We start from the raw sequence: 21529 nt of genomic DNA on the forward strand, positions 1-21529 counted from the left end.
AGATCTCAAGTGAATATATTTAAATACATGTGGATGATACACACACGCATGTTCCTCCCAGATCTGCAGGAAGAAGATGAAGCAACGTACGCAATGAATTAAAATGCTTGTCACCTAGTGGATTCCGGACAGAGGGCAGTCTTTAAGACCCAGCGATAGTATTTGTCTGGAGAGGAAATGTTGCTTTTTGACAGATGAGAGAAATCCCCTTAGTGTTGGCTGTGGGAAGAGAGAAGCGAAGTCAGTCACCTGGTGGTGAAGGCCAGTAAAACAGCGAAGCAGGAGGAAAATTTTTCTCTCCCTCTCTCTGTTTCTCTCCCTCTTTTCTCTTCGTAGGATCCACCTCCTATTCTCTCAACTCTTTTAGCATAACCTTCAAAGGAGAACGTTCCCTTCTGACTTGATTATCTTCTTTTCCCCACTGAGAAAATACCTCTCAGCTACAAGACATTTTTTAAGTCTATGCAGGACTTCGGGGATTCTGTTATCTTGCCGGGGAAATTGATCATTGCTAATGCCTGGGACTGGAGCTAAATTAGCTACAAGAGTAAGCCTGACGGAGGAAGGCTTTTCTCATACACTCTTCTCTTCAGTTTGAACACATTTGCTTGAAATCTGCCGCATGATGCTGACCAGGGAAGCAGCTTTTTTTCTCGGGATGCAGCAATTCGCCGGTTTCTAAGCTTATTGCAGAAGAAGAAATAATCTTAAATAGAGTGGATTTTTTTCCTTTTTTCTTTTGGCCCGTTTCAATGGACTCAGCTGTGTTGCACCGCGGTGGAGATCACCTGTCACTAAATCTTTGAGGAAGTAAAACAAAGTGAATTGTCATTATTATTTATTTATTTTCCTTATTTTTAACCCGGTGGAGGCGGCGTGACCACGGAGAATGAGACTGAGAGGAGCTGCCGGGGCTTGGAGGAGGATAAAGCTGAGTTTAAGCTGGAAACTAAAAGACTAGATTGTTTTTGGGTGCCACTCGTCCGGTTCCTCTCCACTTCCTTCAGTTGCGCTCCATGGACAGATCAACCAACCTGGACATTGAGGAGCTCAAGGTACGTGCCGGTCCGGGCGGGCGTCGCGGCCGCTTCTCGGCGCTCCCTGCTCTCCCCTCTCCTTCCCGCGGCTACTCCAGCGGCGCGGAGTAGTTGGTGGTCCCGCGGGACGGCGAGGGGGTGTTGGGGGGACGCGCACCCGGGCGCAGGCGCCCCTCCCGGGGCCGAGGACACGGAGGGCGGCTCTCCCGAGCCCGGCTGCACTCCCGGGCTGGGCGCCCTCCCCGCCTGCTCCTCCCGCCAGCGGCCACCCCGTCCTCCTCCTGGTCCGTGACGGCAGCATTTGGGGTGCAGACCCTGCGCTTCTTGCCGGCTTGTCTCCCCGGGGAGGCAGCGGCACCAGCTCTGCGGGCTGTCACCTGCTTTCCCAGCAAAGTTGTCCGAGCTGCGCCGCCACTTTGCCTCCTCTCCCGGCTCCGATTCCGCCTGTGCCCCAGCCCGGCACGGGGACAGTGCATTTCCGCTCGGAGATTCGCGTGACAGAGGCATCTGCAGCGACAGCCCGTTTTTATCCCAGAACTTCGTGAGACCCCTTTTCCTCCCCGCCACTCGCGGGCACGGTTTTCTCCCGCAGTTGCAGTGCCGGGGCTGGAGAGGTTCCCCCGCTGCCGGGGACGACGAGCCTGCCCCAGCCCCAGGGGCGGGAGCAGGTCCGGGGACTCGGGCAGCGGGCAGGGAGGCGGGAGCCGGGCTGGGAGGGGCTGCATCTGCGGAGGCTCTGGCCGCACACTGTCTCCGACCCGCCTGGAGCCCCCCGCCCCCGCCGCTCCGCGGGGTCCCCTCGCCGTGCCCTCTCCCTCTGGGGTCCCCTGCTCGGCCGCGAGGCCCTGCCTGGCCGGAGCATCCTGGGTGATAACGCGCCCCTCTGCCTATGGGCACCGCTGCCTGCTTCCCTTCAAGAAATAAAAATTTATATATTTATATACACACAATAAATAAAAACTTTAAAAAACCAACAAACCCCAAAATACTTTAAATGTCCCGCTCACTGTAAACGAAAAAGCGGGAAAGGGGGCGACACTGGAAGCACCTCTTTTACTGAAATCCTCCACCCTTCTTTACCCCTAGACATTTGGTATGTTCTACTATTTCAGAGGTTCAGATGGATTGTGGCTTCTTTGATCAGTGAGAATGTCTAGGCACCCCCCGTCCGCTGGAGAAACGACGAATAGAGGTTTGCCCTGAAATGTCAAGGAAATGAGTTTGTCCGAGAAGCTAGGCAGGCTGCAAAATCCCCTGTAGAGCTCCAAAGCCTCTATCTGCAGCCTGTCCTGTGCCCGGGCCAGGCGGCACTCAGGCGCCCAGTTCTCCAGGCGCCCCAGATTGCATAGACGCGGAAGGAAGGAGGGACAGAGAACAGTGGCGCCTGCTACAATCGCCCTGCCACTGACTGTAGCTGCAGTCCAGGGCGGAGGGAGGACGGTCAGAAGACCTGGAACACCACTTGCACCTAAGACTGAGTTCTTTGGGGAAAGGGAAGTAGGGAGGAGGCAGATTTGATGCTTCATTTAAAGTTGGCCAAAAACAAGTTTCTGTGGTTTTGACCAAGGTCATAGTCAGCAGACCTTGGCCTAGACTAGAAGTTTCCTCTTATCTCTCTGCTCTACTCCCATAGGACACATTGCCTTTATGTTTGCAAAGATTCCCTACTTCTGTTTCCCAACCATCCCAGTCTCTTGGGAGAAGGGGTGGGTTTTATTTGAGATGCAAAGAAGAATGTATGATAATCATTGTGATCTATATTTTATGCAGTTATTTTATGCAGAGGTGGAGTATCCAGATTATTTTTTAGTTAACTTTAAGATATGACACAGAAGAGAGCGTTTTCTTAAGAGAAATGGAAGGGAGAAATGATTTCGGGTGATTCTTTCCCCTGAAATCCCTTTAGTTTCCTAGCTTATCCCGCTCTGAACCCCAGTGCTACTACATTGTTGTTTAAGTCAGCAGAAGAGCAAACCCACTGGGGAAACTTCTGTCTAGAATTAGTAGAAGATCTCAGCTTAATGTCACTACTCCTGCACAGATAATCCAGAGATCCTCATAGCCAGAGTGTACTGGACTTAGTGCTCTCGCAGCAGAGGGTAGGGAACTGGAAAGGCTTGGGCATGAGGGGGTATATTGGCAATAACTGACTGGGAAGAAATGAAGTCATGTTAGATACAAGGATCTATTGAGGTTGTTGAGAAATTATGTCAAGGACAAGCTGCTTTTGAGAGTCAAAACTGGCAAGTGAGGAGATATAGTCAAGCCTTATTAGAAAATGTTTGAGATCCTCCAGTTTTGGGAATAAATTTATGTTGTCAGTTTTGACTAAACTTGTGGAATACAAAGGCTGTGGAATACTTCTGAAATATATACACTTTGTAGAGATGGATGCAGTGCGCGTGGAATAACTTGTCTAGATTTCTTCTTTTCAGCGGAGTTGGTTGGCTTGGTTTTCTAGACATTCCAGTTCAAGTTAGTCTCTGGTGGCTTCTTGCTGAAGAGCCTCCCGGGGTGATCAGTGGAGAGAGGGAAGAAAAAAGCTAGGATACTTGTTTTTGGCATTATCTGCATGTTTTGACTTCTCCTGTGATCTAATATATGCTTACATTAAAACACATCCGCACAGAACTTTGGTTTTTATGATGCTTTAAATATACAAAAAATGTTTACTGGGGTTTGATACATAAATAAATGTGCATAATAGTATAAAAATACAGTTTAGGTTAGTTTTAGATGATTACTGTCATTGTTAGGTGAAGCTGCTTACCTCAGGTTTTAAGAAAGACAGATTCTGATAATTTATCTTTATTTGGGATAAACTATTTTCTCTTTGAGATTTTAACAACAATTTTTATTTTTTGCTGTGTGGGGTGTGCAAACATTGATTTTTTTAAATGTGCTGTACAGTGTAAATAGTGTTTTCTTTTGCAAGCTTTTAAACTAAAGATAAGCTCTGATTGTTAAGCTATTGCTGCCATTATCATTAAAACTAAACAATATGCATATTAAAGGATTTATTTGATGCAAAACTGAAATGTAGTTATGTGTGTAAAACTTGCTAATGAAGGTAAGTAGGTTTCATCTTCTGTTCTGCCCACAAACTCCTGATGAAACACATCAGTGTTGAAAAGGGAGAGAGTTCTCATCCAGAGAATGTATGTGTTCTTTTCCCTTTGATGTCTGTTTCTCTCTCCAATGAATGTATAAACTTTACTCTGGATTTTGCCCTAGTGTTTACTTTAAAGAAGAAACAACATCAAACAATCCAAAACATGGGTTGCTGCTTTGGAAATGTGGGTGTTAATGAATATTGATATTAGAAAAAGCCCCTCCATCCTGGAGTATCTCTGAGTTGTAGGGTACTGGGTGCCTTTTAGCAGCTGAGATTTAAATGCCAGCTTTAGCCCTTATTGTAGCTCCGTAGTTGCTCTCTTTTAAACAACTGATCTTATGCACTGGAAAGGAGACTACTAAGTTTTAGAGCTGACGCTTTAAATTTTGCTTTTTGTAAGATTTACTCATAAGAGACGTTGAGGCTGAATAAACGGTTATGATAAAGTCTATGATTTTGTTGGTTCTTTCACTCATCTTTTAAAATATGGGTACTAATTCACCTGTATTAATTTGGCAATTAAGTTATGCTTTCAGATGCTAAGAATTTATTTGTGGATAATTATTTGCTTTGAGATCAAAAATATAAAATACATATGAGTACAGTATAATGTTTTTCAGTCATGTTAGATCCTAGGTTTTGTTTATTTATCTGTCAGGATTGTTCTGTTAGTGGGATGACTGGCTGGAAGTTAAATTAGGTTTTTTCTGCTAATTGCAGAACATGAACAGTATGCTTCTGGAACATTTTCTTAATTATTTTTCAGGTTACGAAAATTACAAACTACATAGTTAATCTTGAGACACAGAAAACAACTTTTCAATAAGGATAATCTTACTTGAGTTAATTAAATGTAGTCCAGTCACTGTTGCTTAATTTTTCTCTGTTTAATTGAACCAACATTTCGTCTACCAAGAACTTGAATCTTGCCCTAGATAGGTGAGGAAAAACCTTTCCTGAATAATATAATGAGGTCATTAAAAAAGTATTGTATAGGTGAGAAATGTTAATACAGCAAAAAATACATAGATATTTAAACAAGAGATTGATCAAAAAATGCTGAGGTCTTAAAGCAGTGTCATAGTACATGCATCTACAATTTCAATCAAATAAGAGATTTGGCACTTAGAAGAATTCTAATTTTTTCCTTTCTTTTTTTTTTTTTGGTTTGCTTCATCAATAAGACACTCAGTCCAGGAAAGTTGGAAAGTCAAGCTTGCTGCAGTGTAGGAAGCTTTCCGATGAATCTAAGTAGGTGGTATTTTGTTATGTTAGTCATTCTATAGTGAAAAATAGTACTCTCTAACAAATGGCATATTTTTAGCAGCCTGCCTTATATATTCATTTCTTGGCTGAGAAAGACGAAACATATTTGTGAATGCTGAATTATTTGACTTGTTTCACATCTAAAGGAATCATAACTTCTTTCCCTCTAGGTCTAGTTCCAATTTACTTTACAAAATAGCAACTAGTCACAGACTTAGCAACAGGTAACCTTAATTTGAAAAATTAATATCATTTGACATTGATAAACTACAACTGTATACATTTATGGGTTATACTGTGATGTTTTACTATATATCTACAATGTGGAAAAAATTAAAGCTAATTACTATATTAATCACATCACTCATTTTTTGTGGTGAGACATTTGAAATTTACCCTATTAGCTATTTTGAAATATATATATATATAGTCTTGAATTTTTAATATTTGGAAATAGAGTTGTTTAATTGAAGTTGAAATTGACTTCAAGTTACAGTAGGGAAACATCACTAATGCCATTAAGAGGGATGAAGGAACATATTTGATATGAGTGGAAAAAGAATTAAGAAAAATACATTTGAGGGAAGTTGGACAAATGACTATTTTAGAACTCTTCAGTGGTCTACTGTCATTACTTAGCATATGTTCCAGCCTACATACTGGCTATTACAGTTTTGCTGATCTCCAGAGTTTACCAGTTGAAAATACATCAAATTTTGAAGGCCCAGTAAAAAAGAATATTTTAAGATTTATGAACTCAAAATCATAGCTACACGAGATGGCTTACTGCTATAAGATAACAAATCCACATCTGTCTTCGGGACATTTATATAATATTTAGTGAGCTGTTTCTTATGCTGTTTCAGAGTTTCAGCTAAAATACAATTTGGCAGAGCTTGCAACTTTAAGTTACTAAGGAAAATGACCATTTGCTTTTGTTCAAATTCTCTATGAATTTTTGAGAATATGCATTTAAATTGGTAACTGTTTAAATGAGTAAATGCTTATATGTCAAGGTAAAGATTTGTGCATTTATTTGTTGAGAATTGTGCGTGGTTTGTGAAAATTCTTAGCTTCTAAAACTCTTTGTAACTAGAAGTAAGCTACCACATTTTCTATAAACATCATTTTAGGCCGGGCATGGTGGCTCACGCCTGTAATCCTAACACTTTGGAAGGCCTAGGCAGGTGGATCACTTGAGGCCAGGAGTTCGAGACCAGCCTGGCCAACATGGTGAAACCCTGTTTCTACTAAAAATACAAAAATTAGCAGAATGTGGTGGTGTGCTGCTGTACTCCCAACTACTCGGGAAGTTGAGGCGAGAGAATTGCTTGAAGGTGTGAGGCGGAGGTTGCAGTGAGCCAACATCTTGCCGCTGGACTCCAGCCTGGGTGACAGAGTGAGAACCTGTCTCCAAAAAAAATAATAATAATAATAAAATAAAAAAAATAAAAAAGAATATATTAACATCTAAAGTTTTTATTTTACTCAAATTCTCTTCTTTTTCTTGGCAAATGTCTGGAAACATGGGTTTATCTATATTCTCAGTGAAACTAATGAGAGACTTCTATGCCAGCCACGGAATGAGCAAATTTAAGGTTGCCACCCCTCCAAGAGCATTATGGAGCCTCACATTCTAAAAATTAAAAATTGTTCCAAATTGCCTTGAGAGTTTTCTTGAGGCTCCTAAAGAACATGTTTGTACATTGACTGAGAAATACGAAAAGCCACAATTAGAAAACTTTATACCACTTTGTTGGTATTAAACACATTATCTAGAGTGTTCTATGCCAAGTTGACATAGAAAACCTTTAAAAATAAAGGATTTTAGCATCCAGCCAGAAAAGCTTTAATTACCATGACAATGTCCATCAGGGAAACAGGGGCTAAAGCTTCAGCCTTAGAAGTTAATTCCAGCAGTCACCCCACGCTAAGATGGAGCTCAGAAGCAGTTAGAATTTAGACGCATGCAAAGTACTAAAGCTCACGCTATAAATCGAACAGATTGTAGCGTTTGAGGAAATTCATTTGTGCAGTGGAAAGGGTGCTGATGTGGTTAGAGTAGTACTTGGGAGACATTGTTCAAACCCTGGCTCTGCCGCCTACCAGTAGTGGCGCCTTGGGGATGTCCCTCAATCCTTCTTGGTCAAGGTTTCTCAAGCATTGCAGGTCGGGGTTTAGATTTGATTAAAGGGTTTTGTCATAATCATTTTTAGCCACAGTTGAAGAATTTGTTCGATGTCTTCGAAACAACCTGACATTTAACTCCAGTGAAAGGGAAGTTTGGTTCAAGACAGTCTGAGGAATCTTTCCATACTTGCCTTTGGCCTCTGCAGTTGACTCTGGGACCCTGGGAAGAACTGTAGACTGAAGAATAGAAGGTAAAAACCTCACAACCAGTTGATCTCGAATTAGCTTCCAGGGCTCAGAGTCTATGGCTCAAAAATGACGTTTTTGTATTTTCTTCAAAGGAAATTATTTTCACATTGATACAGTTTATATAGTTCCTTTCATTCTGCAAATAATTCTTCATTTGAACATCAAAACAAGATTTTCTGCTGAATATTATCTTCTAATTTTATGGATATCAAAAGGGAGACTCAGAAAAATCAAGTGAAATGCCTGGGATCACAAGATTAATAGATAATAGAATAAGAACTTAAATTCATGTCCTCTATTTCCAAATCCTGTGCTATTATATGTAGGCCAAAATTGCAGGGAATTCTTAAAGAACTTCCGATGGTAGAGGTTTTTCACTGAATTTCTCTAATAATCTAATTTCCAAGAAGAGTGACAGTGTTTGAGGTACCATCATAGTATTTACTCTTGTCGCAAAGTAGTGGTTCGCATTACAGTTGTTTTTTTTTTTTTTACTAGTGTCCTTATTCATAGTGACTTATTTTAGTTTTGGGTCAAATTACCGTTGGTTGATATTTGTTAATTATTTGCATAATGTTTCAGTGGACATGCCTCAACACTTCACATGTCTTCATGCACATTCTAGGTTACTTCAAAGAAGTTAAAAATGCAAACTTTAGATCTATAAGAGCAAAGAGCCTACTATATTTGTCTTTCCTGGAGGCATGCAGTGCTTTAATTACTAACTCACACATTATCATTATCTAACTTATTTCCACACTTGTTTTTAAACTCACATCTTTCTTTAGAATGGCTAGAAAAATACATGTTATCTACCTAAGATAAAAGAGCCTTTGATTCTTTCCGTTCTTGGGTAGAAGCAACCAATTCAGCTGCCATGAGTGAGAACATTTTTGTGAAACATGATATAATAAATCAATGTCATGAATGGGAAAACGCTGTTATCTTTGTGATTCCTCAAGTCTGAGTTTACTCAGAGTATTTGAGGGCTTTTAAAATCCAAAACAGAAGGATAAAATAATTCAAGGAAATAAATTGCTTACCTCAAGATTTCTTGAATCATGTTCTAGCCTTCAAACTCTCCCTCAACATGAGATGCATGAGAGAGAAATTCTATCTCGTCTTACTACCAGAATTAGTTGTACTCCTAAGCGACTGATTTACGTTTAATTTTATAAATGTTTTTCACCATAAAATTGGTAGTGTTTTTCTACTTTAAATTAGTTCCCCTTTACCTGAGGAACAGATTTGTGGTCTATCTCCAACAAATACTTGTATCTTTAATTCCTGGCCTCATAATATTTTTGACTTTTGAAACTATTATTATGGTTTCATAAAGAATTAGTGGTAATAAATATTTATACACTTAAAATTATTAAAACCCTTTTTAGTTACTCAATTATTGTCATGTTTCAGTAGATGTGCCTCAGTATTTCACATCTCTTCTGAACAGCTTACAACTATGCATTTTTTTAATTTTTTGAGACAGAGTCTTGCTCTGTCGTCCAGGCTGGAGTACAGTGGCGCGATCTCGGTTCACTACAACCTCTGCCTCCCGGGTTCAAGCGATTCTCCCGTCTCAGCTTCCTGAATAGCTGGGATTACTGGCACCCGCCGTCATGCCTGGCTAATTTTTGTATTTTTGTAGATACAGGGTTTCACCATGTTGGCCAGGCTGGTCTTGAACTCCTGACCTCAGGTGATCCACCCGCTTTGGCCTCCCAAAGTGCTGGGATTACAGGCGTGAGCCACCATGTCCAGCCTGCATTTTAAAAAAATTTGTCAAGAGCTACGAAGGTTATAAAGCTTAACTGTGTTGTGTGTATCCAGTTTTTGTTTGCATGACTTTAGTTGTCTATGACAGTTGTGTAATTGGTGAACTTGTGTGCCATAAAATGAAACCCACTATATACGTAAAGTAAAAGACGGATGTTCAACACCTCTACCTGTTCTAAGGCATTCTGTCTTAAATCATTATTTTTTTATTGCTCTCAAATTTGGCCTTTGTAGTGAATGATCACCTGTATCCTAAATCACTATATTTCTATTGTCTATTACTTTTGTCTAGAGCAGAGACATTATTTTAGAAAAAGTTAAAAATAAATGAGCTCATTTTAATCAACATTGTGTTTAATGTTTTTAAATCTACTTTATAAAAATCAATGTTTTGATCAGTTGCTTGTTTTAGGCAGCAGAGACAGTTACTTTTATATATTGTATTTCATCTCATCAAGTTGCTTACAGTTGATGCCTCAGTCATGGTTCCATGAATAATCAGGTCTGTGCACAGTGTTGTGTCTTAATGATAAAACTCCTCTTTATTAAATCATCCCTGGGAGAAATTATGAACATTTAGTAATTACAGTATGTGAAATACACAGGTGGATTAAGTTAAACATATTTTTGGCAAGTGGCAAGGACAACTGAAGATCTTTTAAGAGCTTCCGAGTCCAATTACAATACAAACCTGCTTCCATTTTATAAATATGAATATATTCTTACATATGTATTTGTTTCATTTATTTCCTAAAACATTAGTAGCTCTTAATGTATAACAAATAAAAACACAACTGACTTTAAAATGTTTAACATTTGCAAGTATCAACTTTTTTTTTGCAACATCTGTTCCATATTTCGACTCAAAGTGAATTTCAGAAACTTCTGGAAAGATATGATTTAAGCCATAGTGAAGTTTCAGCATTTTATGATAACCTGCTGTCTCAAACAATTAAATAGTGCTGTCCATTGGCTTGACATTCACAGACTTCTGTAATTGTGAAAATTATCTGTGTACATGCTCAGAGTGTAATTTTTTGTCTTCAGTCTCAACTTTCTGCTGTTTAGTGAGATGCACCATCCATCTTATTTGTAAACTCTGTGCCTATTCAGAGTTGTGGAGTTGTACTTCAATATTTTTCAACGTGTGCAATGCAATCAAAATCCAAACAATTGAAATCTCATTTTTTTCACCTGTTGTCTTATTGATGAACAGTGTCAGGGTACAAATGAATAAAAATAATAATAAAAACATCATCTATAATTTGAGAATGTTAACAGCAGTTTATAGCTCGAAAGAGAAAGAATGACTCCAAGTAAATCAAAAATACACAGAATAAGCATTATGTTTCTACCCCAAAAGAACATTTGACTTAACTGATATTGTTTTCTCTTTAAGTAATCTAATGTCTAAAGTTTACATTACAAGACCTGTGATTCATTGTGGTATCAGTTGGGGTAATGCTTAGAATTCTTTGGTATGTACATGATTGAATTCTTAGCAAGAATTTAACTTTCAAAATATTTTCTATATTTATGCATTATATGAATATTTACCTATTTGATCTTTCACTCTCAGAATCATTTAATAGCTCCTTTGTGTATGCCACAGGATATACACAAATTCTGTTTATACATAAAATTTGCATGGGATTTTGTCTATAATATTTTTCTATTCCCTCTTTACATATACTCCATAGACATTCTTATCTACTTATGTAGTTTCTACTTTCACTTACAGGGTGATGATGCCCGGTTATGCATGGGTACCTCCGACCTTTCTCTTGGGCTACATGCACACCTCTCCAATTTCCAGCAATCTACTAGAAATCTTTACCTGGATGCTTTGCAGTCACCCTGATCTAACAAAATGGAGAACACTTTTCTTTCTCAGTCAGTTCTGCCCCTCCTGTAGTATGTTCTTTGTCTTGTTTAGTATTTCACCATTCACTTCGTCATCCAAGCTGGACCTCAGAAGAGCCTTCTCTGCTTATCCCTTGTCATCATTCCGTACATCCAACTGGTCATTAAGACCATCACATTGTATCATCTGCTTTTTTCCTTCCACTTTTTCCTTCTACACATCTTGTTAGAACCCTAGACCAATTCCTCACCTTTTCTAATCTGTTTTATCCTAAGACATATGTAGGTATTTCTTGCAGTGAGGCTGGCCATATTATAGTGAATTCTACTGTGATGTAGCTCTAGGGTTCAGGGAGGGTTTGGAATTAACGTGAAGGGATTTATGTATTCTCTTTTAAATTTTCACAAGTCATTTTAGAATAAGTTGGGAAAGAGTGGAAACTGTGACACTAAGGGTGGGCCTGATGCTGGATGCAGAGGGATTCAGAGGTCTCTAAAAACGCCTAAGGGCACCCTCAAAAATGAGAAAAAGATGGCTCCTGGAAGTTAAACTTTATAGTAGCTACTGTTGATGACTACAATGTTCAGCTTGGGGAAAAAAGAACCACAGATTATTTGGAGATAATAATGATCAATTTCGATTTTCTCTCTTGATGAAATCTTTGAGTTACGCTCTCCCAGAGCCCTGAGTTATGCCTGACAATTTCCTTAGCTGATTTTCTGTATTTTTGACAGTTTGGTCAGATTTCTTATAGTCAAAAATATTATCTGCCTCTGGGAATTTGACAGCTCTGTCCCTGTGAGGTGGCCCAAAGACAGTATGCTAACATAGTGAGCCAGCTAAGTAAGTAGGGAGGTAGGTTTGAAGGATTTTCAAGCAAGACAGGCCAAGATATTTGAATTCTGAGCTGCATATTATACTCAATGTACTCGATTTGTTAGTTACCTGTAAATATGTTGCTTAGACGTCTTTGTAATTATTTTACCCTTGTTATCTTAGTCTTTCAGTAGAAGTTACTTAATCGTCATAGCTGTATTTAGCTGTTCTATGGAGGTTACAATTTGGACTAGTGAGAGTAAGGCAATTTAGATGTGCATAGATCAAAGTAGGCATGGGATTGCAAAATCTAACTAAAGATGCCTGGTGATAGCAATAGGTAGTGAGGTATTTCGTAAGAAAATGTAATTTGCAAAGTGGCAGATTGTAGGAGGCAAGACCTGTTCATGATTCTCCTGAGGGACATTCTTCTTTATTAAGGAACCACCTGGTTTCCTGACACTTTTCAACTACTTTCCCTCTGTCCAGCCAGTCTCCAAGCAAGTCACATCCCATACTTTCAGATTTCCCTTTATGAATAAAATATTCATAAATTTGAATAAATGTGAATAAATATGAATAAAATATTGCTAATTTCTAGGCTATGAGTACTCTGTTTTGTATTTTCCATTATGTGAACTCGTGCATATGCGTGCACATGCAGATACACACACTCACACACATGGTACCGTAACTTCACTGAATGACTAAGTTCTACTTGATCATGCCAGTTCCTCTCCCTCTGTTGTAATATTGCAATGTACTTGTCTGAAATACATCTTCTTTTCTTATATATTTCCTACTTATTGACCAGTAAACTAGTCCTTGGAAGAGATAGATTTATCTTTTTTTGTGTGTGTTCCTATACACTTCGGACATTTATCTGCGTTATACACTTTTAACTAAATTGCATTGTGATAGGAAAAAAAATGGCCTGCATAATACCAATCATTTGAAGTTTGTTGAAAATTGCTAAGGGGCCAGTATAAATATTTGTACATATTCTGAGTTTCCTTGAAAAGAGTGTGAATGTTTTCACTTGTTGGGAATTAATTCCTATATATGTCCATTAGATTAAGCTTATTATTCGTGCTGTTTTAATTTTTCATAATCTATTTTGTTTGTTTAAACTACAAATTAGAGATGTTAAAATTTTCTGTTTAGATAGTGCATTTATTTATTCTTGTAGCTTTCTCAGTGATTGCCTTATATATTTGAGACTATGTTATAAGATACGTATAAGTTTAAAATTATATTTTCCTGGTGAATTAAAACTTTTATGTGATGACTTTCTTCATCCTTGCTAATGATGTCTGCCATAAAGTTTATTTTGTCTGATTTTAATATAGCTATATTAGCTTTTATGAATATCACTATATCATTATCCAGCTTTATTTTGGCTAGTTTTTCTGATAAGTATTTTTTTCATTCTTTTATTTTGAAGCTTTTTGTGTATTCAAATTTTAGATACATCTGGAAAGCAGCATATAGATTTCAGAAATCCGTTTGGATAATGCTTTGCCTATTTGCTACATTTAGCTTATTTACATTTATTGTAATATCTAATATAATTGGGTTTATTTCTGCCATTTTAGTTCATGAGTTCTTTTTAATCCCAGAAATCACTTCCCTTTTATTTGAAGTTCATATGGTAGTAGCAAACTCAGTTTTCTTGATAGTCTGATAGAGTCATTTTCTTTCTCTAGCTTTTCAGAATTTTTTTTCGGGGTATACAATTTTAGATGAGCAGGTATTTTCTCTTAGGATATTAAAAGTATTACCCGGTCTTGATTCTCATGTTGCCACTGAGAAACCAGATGTTAATCCTTTCTTTTAGTTTTTAATGTTCTTTTATTTTATTTTATTTTATTTTATTTTATTTTTTCTCTCTTTCACCCAGGATGGAGTGCAGTGGCGCGATCTCGGCTCACTGCAGGCTCCGCCCCCCGAGATTCATGCCATTCTCCTGCCTCAGCCTCCCGCGTAGCTGGGACTACAGGCGCCCGCCACCTTGCCCGGCTAATTTTTTGTATTTTTAGTGAAGACGGGGTTTCACCGTGTTAGCCAGGATGGTCTCGATCTCCTGACCTCGTGATCCGCCTGCCTCCGCCTCCCAAAGTGCTGAGATTACAGGCGTGAGCCACCGCGCCTGGCCAATGTTCTTCGATTTTATTATAATGTGTCTTTAAAGAAATTATCCAGGTTGGTATTTTATGACTTTCTCTGAATCTTTGGGAAAGAAGAAAAATATACTCTGTTATAAATAGAGTTTATGTAAGAACTACCATACTATCTTTTTAAAGAAGCCTTTTGGCTGGGCATAGTGGCTCACACCTGTTATCCTAGCACTTTGGGAGGCGAAGGCGGGTGGATCATTTGAGGTCAGGAGTTTGCGACCAGCCTGGCCAACACAGTGAAGTCCTGTTTCTACTAAAAATAAAAAAAATTAGCTTGGTGTGGTTGTCCGTGCCTGTAATGCCAGCTACTGGGGAGGCTGAGGCAGGAAAATCACTTGGACCTGGGAGGTGGAGGTTACAGTGAGCTGAGATTGCACCACTGCACTCTAGCCTGGGTGGCCGATTGAGACTCCATCTTAAAAAAAAAAAAAAAGAAAGAATTTAAAAAAGGAGATTTTCACTGACAAATGTAACCCATAATGATTTTGCTATACCTTTTCTAGTTCTCATTTTTTAAATACATATTCTGTAATGACTGCATACTATCTGAAATGTGCAAAATATAATTAGTAAAAACACTGAGGATTATGGATTGTCTATGTTTTATATATCTGATGTTCTCTACCAAATCATGGATACATGTTAGATATTTATTACATCCTTGTTAATATATATTTGGCAATATTTGGTGTCTGACCTGAATTTTAAGTTGGTGGAAATAGCACCATCTCTTTTAGTGATCTGTTTTGGTTACTGGATCAAATACAGAATTAAAACACATGTTAAATAATGAAGTAAAAGGTAACAAGTTACTGGGACTAGTGATTTACTACGTATTTCTAGCCTTTTTTTTAAGGTTATTACCATGTGGTAATCGTACAAGAAGTCATCTTTGGGTGAGGTGGGAGAATGTTCCTTTTGGATTTCTGAAGCCAACTTTTGAAGTGATATAAACCAAAATATTGGGGAAGCTGTGTTTTTGTAGCTGAGTTCTTACTGCAAACTTTCTATCATGTAGTTGATTCAGAGTTTTCCATTTTAGGTAGTGCTTAGCTTATGGAGAAATTTCTTTTTATTTTCCATATCTTCGGTGTTGGGTTTCAGAAACGAATGACAGTAAACCAAGTTTATTTCAATTTCAGGTTATCCAGAGACTATTCGGTTCTTAGGCATCATAAAGTATGCTTTAAGTGTTGGTAAAATAGAAAGCAGCCCATGTAATATGATTTAAGATTCTCTCATCTCCTTACCATCTGGAAAAATATTTCCCAAATTGTCTGAAATTCCATTATTTCAATCAGTTTTTGAATTAGAATAGTGGTTCTCAAACTATGCTTTCATGAAACTCATGCAATTTGTAACTAAAATTGAATGTTGGCAATTACCAGTTTTACATTTACTTTCCATTTTTTGTCTCTAATTGTTAGTACTATTGGTTCTCTGTGCAAAATAAGGTTTCTTTCTCTTGTTTAGTCACACACACACACCCACACACACACACAGTGTTTAAGCTTGATAAATGAAAGTTTTGGAAGCCATAAAGAGCATCATGACTTCTAAGACCTTGACCAGCCAAGCAGTTTGGGATGTATAAAAAAAACAAACAAACAAAAAAAACTCTTATAAAGATAATTATTTACCACAAATGCAAAATGAAGGTGCTAAAAGAAATGATTGTGAAAAATTCCTTCTATTTCTCTGATAGACAACTACTGGTAAAAGCTAATACATTAAATGATTTGTTAGCATTAATATGTAAGCACTAATTGATGTATCAGATTTGTTAGCCGAGCAGGTCCCTCAAAGGGTATTTTTTTTCATAGGCAGGAATATTTTCCATGACAGAAAAACTAGAAGTGCCTCCAGTTAAGCCTTGTCATTAGTGATGGACTCTGGAAAACTATGTTTTAACTTCTTGAGTTGGGCTACTTAGCCATAACTGCTTGGGGAATGGTAAAATGCCTGACCCAAGTTGGACCAGTGAGATTCTCTCTCCCTGGAATATGGATGACATAACCTAATTTTTAACCTTTTTGGATCCAATATCCCATATTTTAAAGCAAATTCTTTTTATTTAGCCCCCTTTAGAATATAAAATGCTTTGATAATATAACTTGCACGTAATTTTTACGAAGCCCTCTTGGATTCTCTTTTAAATGCTTCCATTGTCTAAACAACTTACATATAATTTTGAAAATGTTATCTAATTACGAAGGAGAAGTAAAGTGAATAAGAGGAAATAATTTTATGGTGTAATTCTATGCATTTTGAGATGTAAGTGCTAGGACACAGAGAATGCAAAAGTTACAATTGAAGACTCAGACAGAGGTATGTTGTGTGGGCCACTCAGGTTCCTGCAGAGTGTTCCACATGGTGGCATGGTTATTTTTTTGAAGTACTGAGCAACTCCGGGTGACTTCTGAATAAAATGAAATGCAGAATTTCTCTCCTTTTACACAAAGGTTGTATTCCTGTACAATCAGTTACTTGTGCAAAGATGAGTTAAATTTTGTTAAAAAAAAGTGTAAAATGGACTTTAGGGTTCAGGCAGACTTGTCGACAACTATTCCACATATTCATGGGTTTTCAACCCGGATTCTTCCTACCGTATGACAGTCGGAATCCTTCAAGTCACCATGACACCAAACGTGTCTTCACACATTTCAAATATTCATCCTAGGGAGGCAGTGTCGCCCCTGCTGGAATTTTTGAACTAGCCGATGATAGGATAGACCTGGTTTTTAGTGTTGCTAGAATTTTCAGTGAAAATTTGGAAACTAATCTTTTAGTTCGCCAAGTGCGGTACACAGCTGTGGCCACCTGCTGCTGAAGAAGAATGACGCAGATCAGAGATGAGAGAAAGAGTTCTGTTCTTTCTAGGATCCCGTGCTATTCCCCTGAAAATAAATCTTACTCTTTAGCCCTCTTCAACCTCCCACTCCCCCACTCCCATGTTAGCTTAGTTTGATTTATTTCATTTGCAGTTAAGTGTATTTTAATACACCTTTCTTCCCAAATCCAGGGGAACTTTGGGCTTTTCATGTTGATTTTTACTTCTTAGAGTAAATGTAATTATTTGTTTATGTAATTTTCTTTTTTTTAATTTAAGTTCTAGGGTACATGTGAACAACATGCAGGTTTGTTACATAGGTATACTTGTGCCATGTTGGTTTGCTGCACCCATTAGCTTGTCATTTACATTAGGTATTTCTTCTAATGCTATCGCTCCCCCTATACCCTACCCAATGACGGGTCCCTGTGTGTGATGTTCCCCACCCTGTGTCCAAGTGTTCTCATTGTTCAGTTCCCTCCTATGAGTGAGAACGTGTGGTGTTTGGTTTTCTGTCCTTGTGACAGTTTGCTCAGAATGATGGTTTCCAGCTTCATCCATGTCCCTGCAGAGGACATGAACTCATCCTTTTTTATGGCTGCATAGTATTCCATGGTGTATATGTGCCACATTTTCTTAATCCAGTTTATTGCTGATGGACATTTGGGTTGGTTCCAAATCTTTGCTATTGTAAATAGTGTTGCAATAAACATACGTGTGCATGTGTTTTTTTATAGCAGAATGATTTATAATCCTTTGGGTATATACCCAGTAATGGGATCACTGGGTCAAATGGTATTTGAGCAATCGCCACACTGTCTTCCACAATGGTTGAACTAGTTTATTTAATTTTCTCAGAGTTTCTACTCTAGTTGAGTCTAAATGGTCCAGAAACTGGATGCTTAAGGATCCTCTTATCTCTGATTTTAATCAGAATTGCTGGAGCAGGTAGAACTGGGGCAAGGCAGGGTGTCATTTGCAAGGGCCTGGAGCTTTGATATCTCCACGTTCTTTTTCATTTCAGTGAGCCATTGTTGTGGGTAACCAATATGAAGAAAACATGCTTACTATTACATCTCTGATTCTTACTCTTAATGGAATAAGACTAGATAGCAGGAAGTTTGGAGTAAGAATTGATGTATATAAACGTCAGTTTGTCCAAAGAGAGCTACAAAACTGACTTTTGAAATACTACTTCCACATCTATTAATGATCTCAAAAACTTTTGGTTTTAGTGTGTTGCTTATACTATGTTGAGGAAAGTGATTTTTTTCTGTTATTTCAATTGTTAAGTGTGCTTGTAGGCAGTGGTATTTTTAATTTGTTCTTGAAATTATTTTAAGATCCATATCTGTTAGTTATATGTATATTACAGATCCAAGCATTTCAAAGGTATTGTTAGAACAATTTGTGTACCATTTTTATGAATTATGTTTAACAAATGAGTATCTGCTTTTCTCTATTCTTTTTACAACTACCATCAAAGTATTTTTACACTTTTTTGTTTGTTTTATCCCAAGCAGCTAAAAACAGTGCTTTACACACTATAGGCACTTCAGGAATATTTGTTGAACTAATTCACCTTTGAATGAAAGTTGTTTTGGAAGACTGGTCTCACTGCTATCTCCTCTTCAAATTCATAATGAGACAGAAGTGAGTAGGTGATTGGGAATGATCTGTATGCCTGGCACAAATCTCCCCTTAGTTAAACCTCCTGTTTCCTTCTGTATTCACTTAGATGAGGTGAATAGTAGCATTCAGATAACTATCTCAGCTACTCAGTATCCAAAGACCACTTCTGCTATTGAATAATAAAATTAATGGGATATGAACAGTGTACTGCATCGTGAGATAAAGTTCCCGTCATAGTCTGGGATGAAATTCCCATCATAGACGTAAAAGAAAAAACACACCTTTCTCAGATAACCATTCTATTGAGTTGGGCATTTGTGATTTTTGAGCAGTGAATAACAAGAAATAACTGATCGTTTATGAAAGCAGCAGTTGCAGTTGATATATCTGATGCATCAACATGTATGGATTATATTGACTCAGCAATGTATTTTAACTGAGCACAGTCAAGATTGTGTCTGCATTTTATACAAATCATACTTACATGTATATATGTGAATGAACACAAGAGACAGGAAAGTATAGTATCATGACAGTGATCCACATGTATAATCCCTGAGAGAGTTGAATTCATGGCATGTTAAACTCTGAAAAGAAATGAATTTAAATCATGATTAATAAATAAACATGATATGCCAAGTATCTTGTAAAAAGGTACTCAATATGTAGTTATTGAATATAATTTGATTTGAGGAGAAAAGCTCTTTATCTTCCTAATCGTGGAGAATGCAAGGTAAAACGATTTACAGTGTGTTTGTTGGAGGAGAAAACGAATGTAATCTAACGATCTTTGAGAACCCAGTGATCGCTCATACTCTTTGTTTAGCTTTGGCACCACATAGACAAGGATTCATTTTCAGCGCCACTTGTGGTCTGTGTGACCTTGGGCAAGTGATTTAACTTTACTAAATGTCGATTCCCTCAAATGGTTAAATGAGATTAATAATTGTACCTACTGCATATAGATTGTGAGACTGTAATAGGATAGTTATGTGGGTACAGTCATCAATGTTTCACACAGAGCTATCCATCCATGCATCAATTATAACTGAATTATTGTTAATATGTTCATGAGGGCTGGTGAAATGAGTGAAACATAATTGGGCTGTAAAAAAATGGGTGTACTCATGTGGGTAACGTGGCAGGTTCACCCTAGGAAGAAAAGCTGATAAACTGGCTGCAAGAAACAGTATTGGTAGGTGGCCATGTTAAAATCTGTCCTGGGATGAGACTAGAGTGTTGGTCTTTGCATGGATCTATGTTAGAACTAAATGTAAGTGCTTGAGTTTAATAATATGAAAAGCTCTCCAAAGGTTCTTAACTGCCTAAAGGCAGCTTTTAATTTTAAACACTGAGAAAAGTCAATCAGCCTACACCTAAAAATATGCATTGGGATGTGTTTTGCATGCATTAAAACCTAATTTCACATCTCACCAAGTTTAACTACTTTTTTGCTAAACTAGTCTCAGGTTCTGGGTATTTTATTTATAATAGGGCAATAGGCTCTTTTATATAGGATTCTTTTAAATAACTCTTCCATCTCTTTGTATATAAGCTTTCAGAAATGTTGATTATTTGAGATATTTAAAAATAGAAGGTCTTTCATAAGAAACTTAAAAAAGTTACACACTAAAAATAAGTTTCCTCTCAACCCACAAAGAAAGAAAAAAATTAATAGAAGATCACAATTTTATTAAAATACATGTATTTTATGTAAATGGGCTATATTTTACATAGAATTTATTGCGTGTATGTTTACCAAAGGAACCTCCGCCTCTCAGGGTGAAGTGATTCTCCTACCTCGGCCTCCCCAGCAGCTGGGATTACAAGCACGCGCCACCCCGCCTGGCTAATTTTTGTGTTTTAGTAGAGATGAGGTTTCACCATTTTGGCCAGCCTGGTCTCTAACTCCTCACCTCAAGTGATCTGCCCAACTCAGCCTCCCAAAGTGCTGGGATTACAGGTGTGAATGCCATGCCCGGCCAGAGCCCTTGTTTCCTAAGTCTTATTGCTACCACATTGCTTTGCTTGAAGACTATACAGGAGAATTTCATTTTTTAGTTTGTATAAATAGACAGGCTAGTTTATTTGCTTGTGCTAATATTTCGAGATGGTAAGTAGAAAACTCAATGCGTGCAAGTCAGGAAAACAAAGAAAAGGCATGCCGGTTGTGTCCCTTCCACATTTTTAAGTGTGCAAATTGGGACAAGGAGGGGCAAGAATCTTGGTTATAACCCTCCTAGATTGGTATAATTCATCCTTTCAAAGGTCCAGCTTTCTGGTTATAGAACTGAAACCAAAATAAGCACTGAAATTAAAAAAAAAAAGGTATTTTTGTTCAATTCTTTTTTTTTTATTGTCATACTTTAGGTTTCAGGGTACATATTCTGTGGGGTTAATATTAGCTGTCAGAATGCTTACTTTTTGATCCTAACAATGTTTTTTTTAAGAATATAAGCGCATAAGCAGGACATGATGCCTGAAAAGTCAAGAGCGTCTATCCATTCTCCTGAAAGATTCTTCAATATGATGGTAAGATTCTTTACCCTTTGATCTTATCTTCTACCCGAATCCCATGTGCAGATGCAATGATACCCAAAAATCTCTCTCTAACTTTATTGTAGCCTAGGATAAAAG

General features: G+C 37.9%; 1 protein-coding gene across 3 annotated transcripts in view; it reads left to right on the forward strand.

Moving 5' to 3' along the window:
* Positions 1-211: 211 nt before the first annotated feature.
* Positions 212-21529, forward strand: part of SGCZ (sarcoglycan zeta) — a 1129050-nt gene continuing 1107732 nt past the window's right edge. For all 3 annotated transcript variants that reach the window (XM_032162422.2, XM_032162424.2, XM_032162423.2), the window contains exon 1: positions 212-1055. In XM_032162422.2, coding sequence (XP_032018313.1) covers positions 1017-1055 — 39 coding nt within the window. In that variant the 5' untranslated portion in view covers positions 212-1016. The remainder of the gene's footprint in view (positions 1056-21529) is intronic.

This window comes from Hylobates moloch, unplaced genomic scaffold, assembly GCF_009828535.3.
Source record: "Hylobates moloch isolate HMO894 unplaced genomic scaffold, HMol_V3 SCAFFOLD_8, whole genome shotgun sequence".
Lineage (NCBI taxonomy): Eukaryota > Metazoa > Chordata > Mammalia > Primates > Hylobatidae > Hylobates > Hylobates moloch.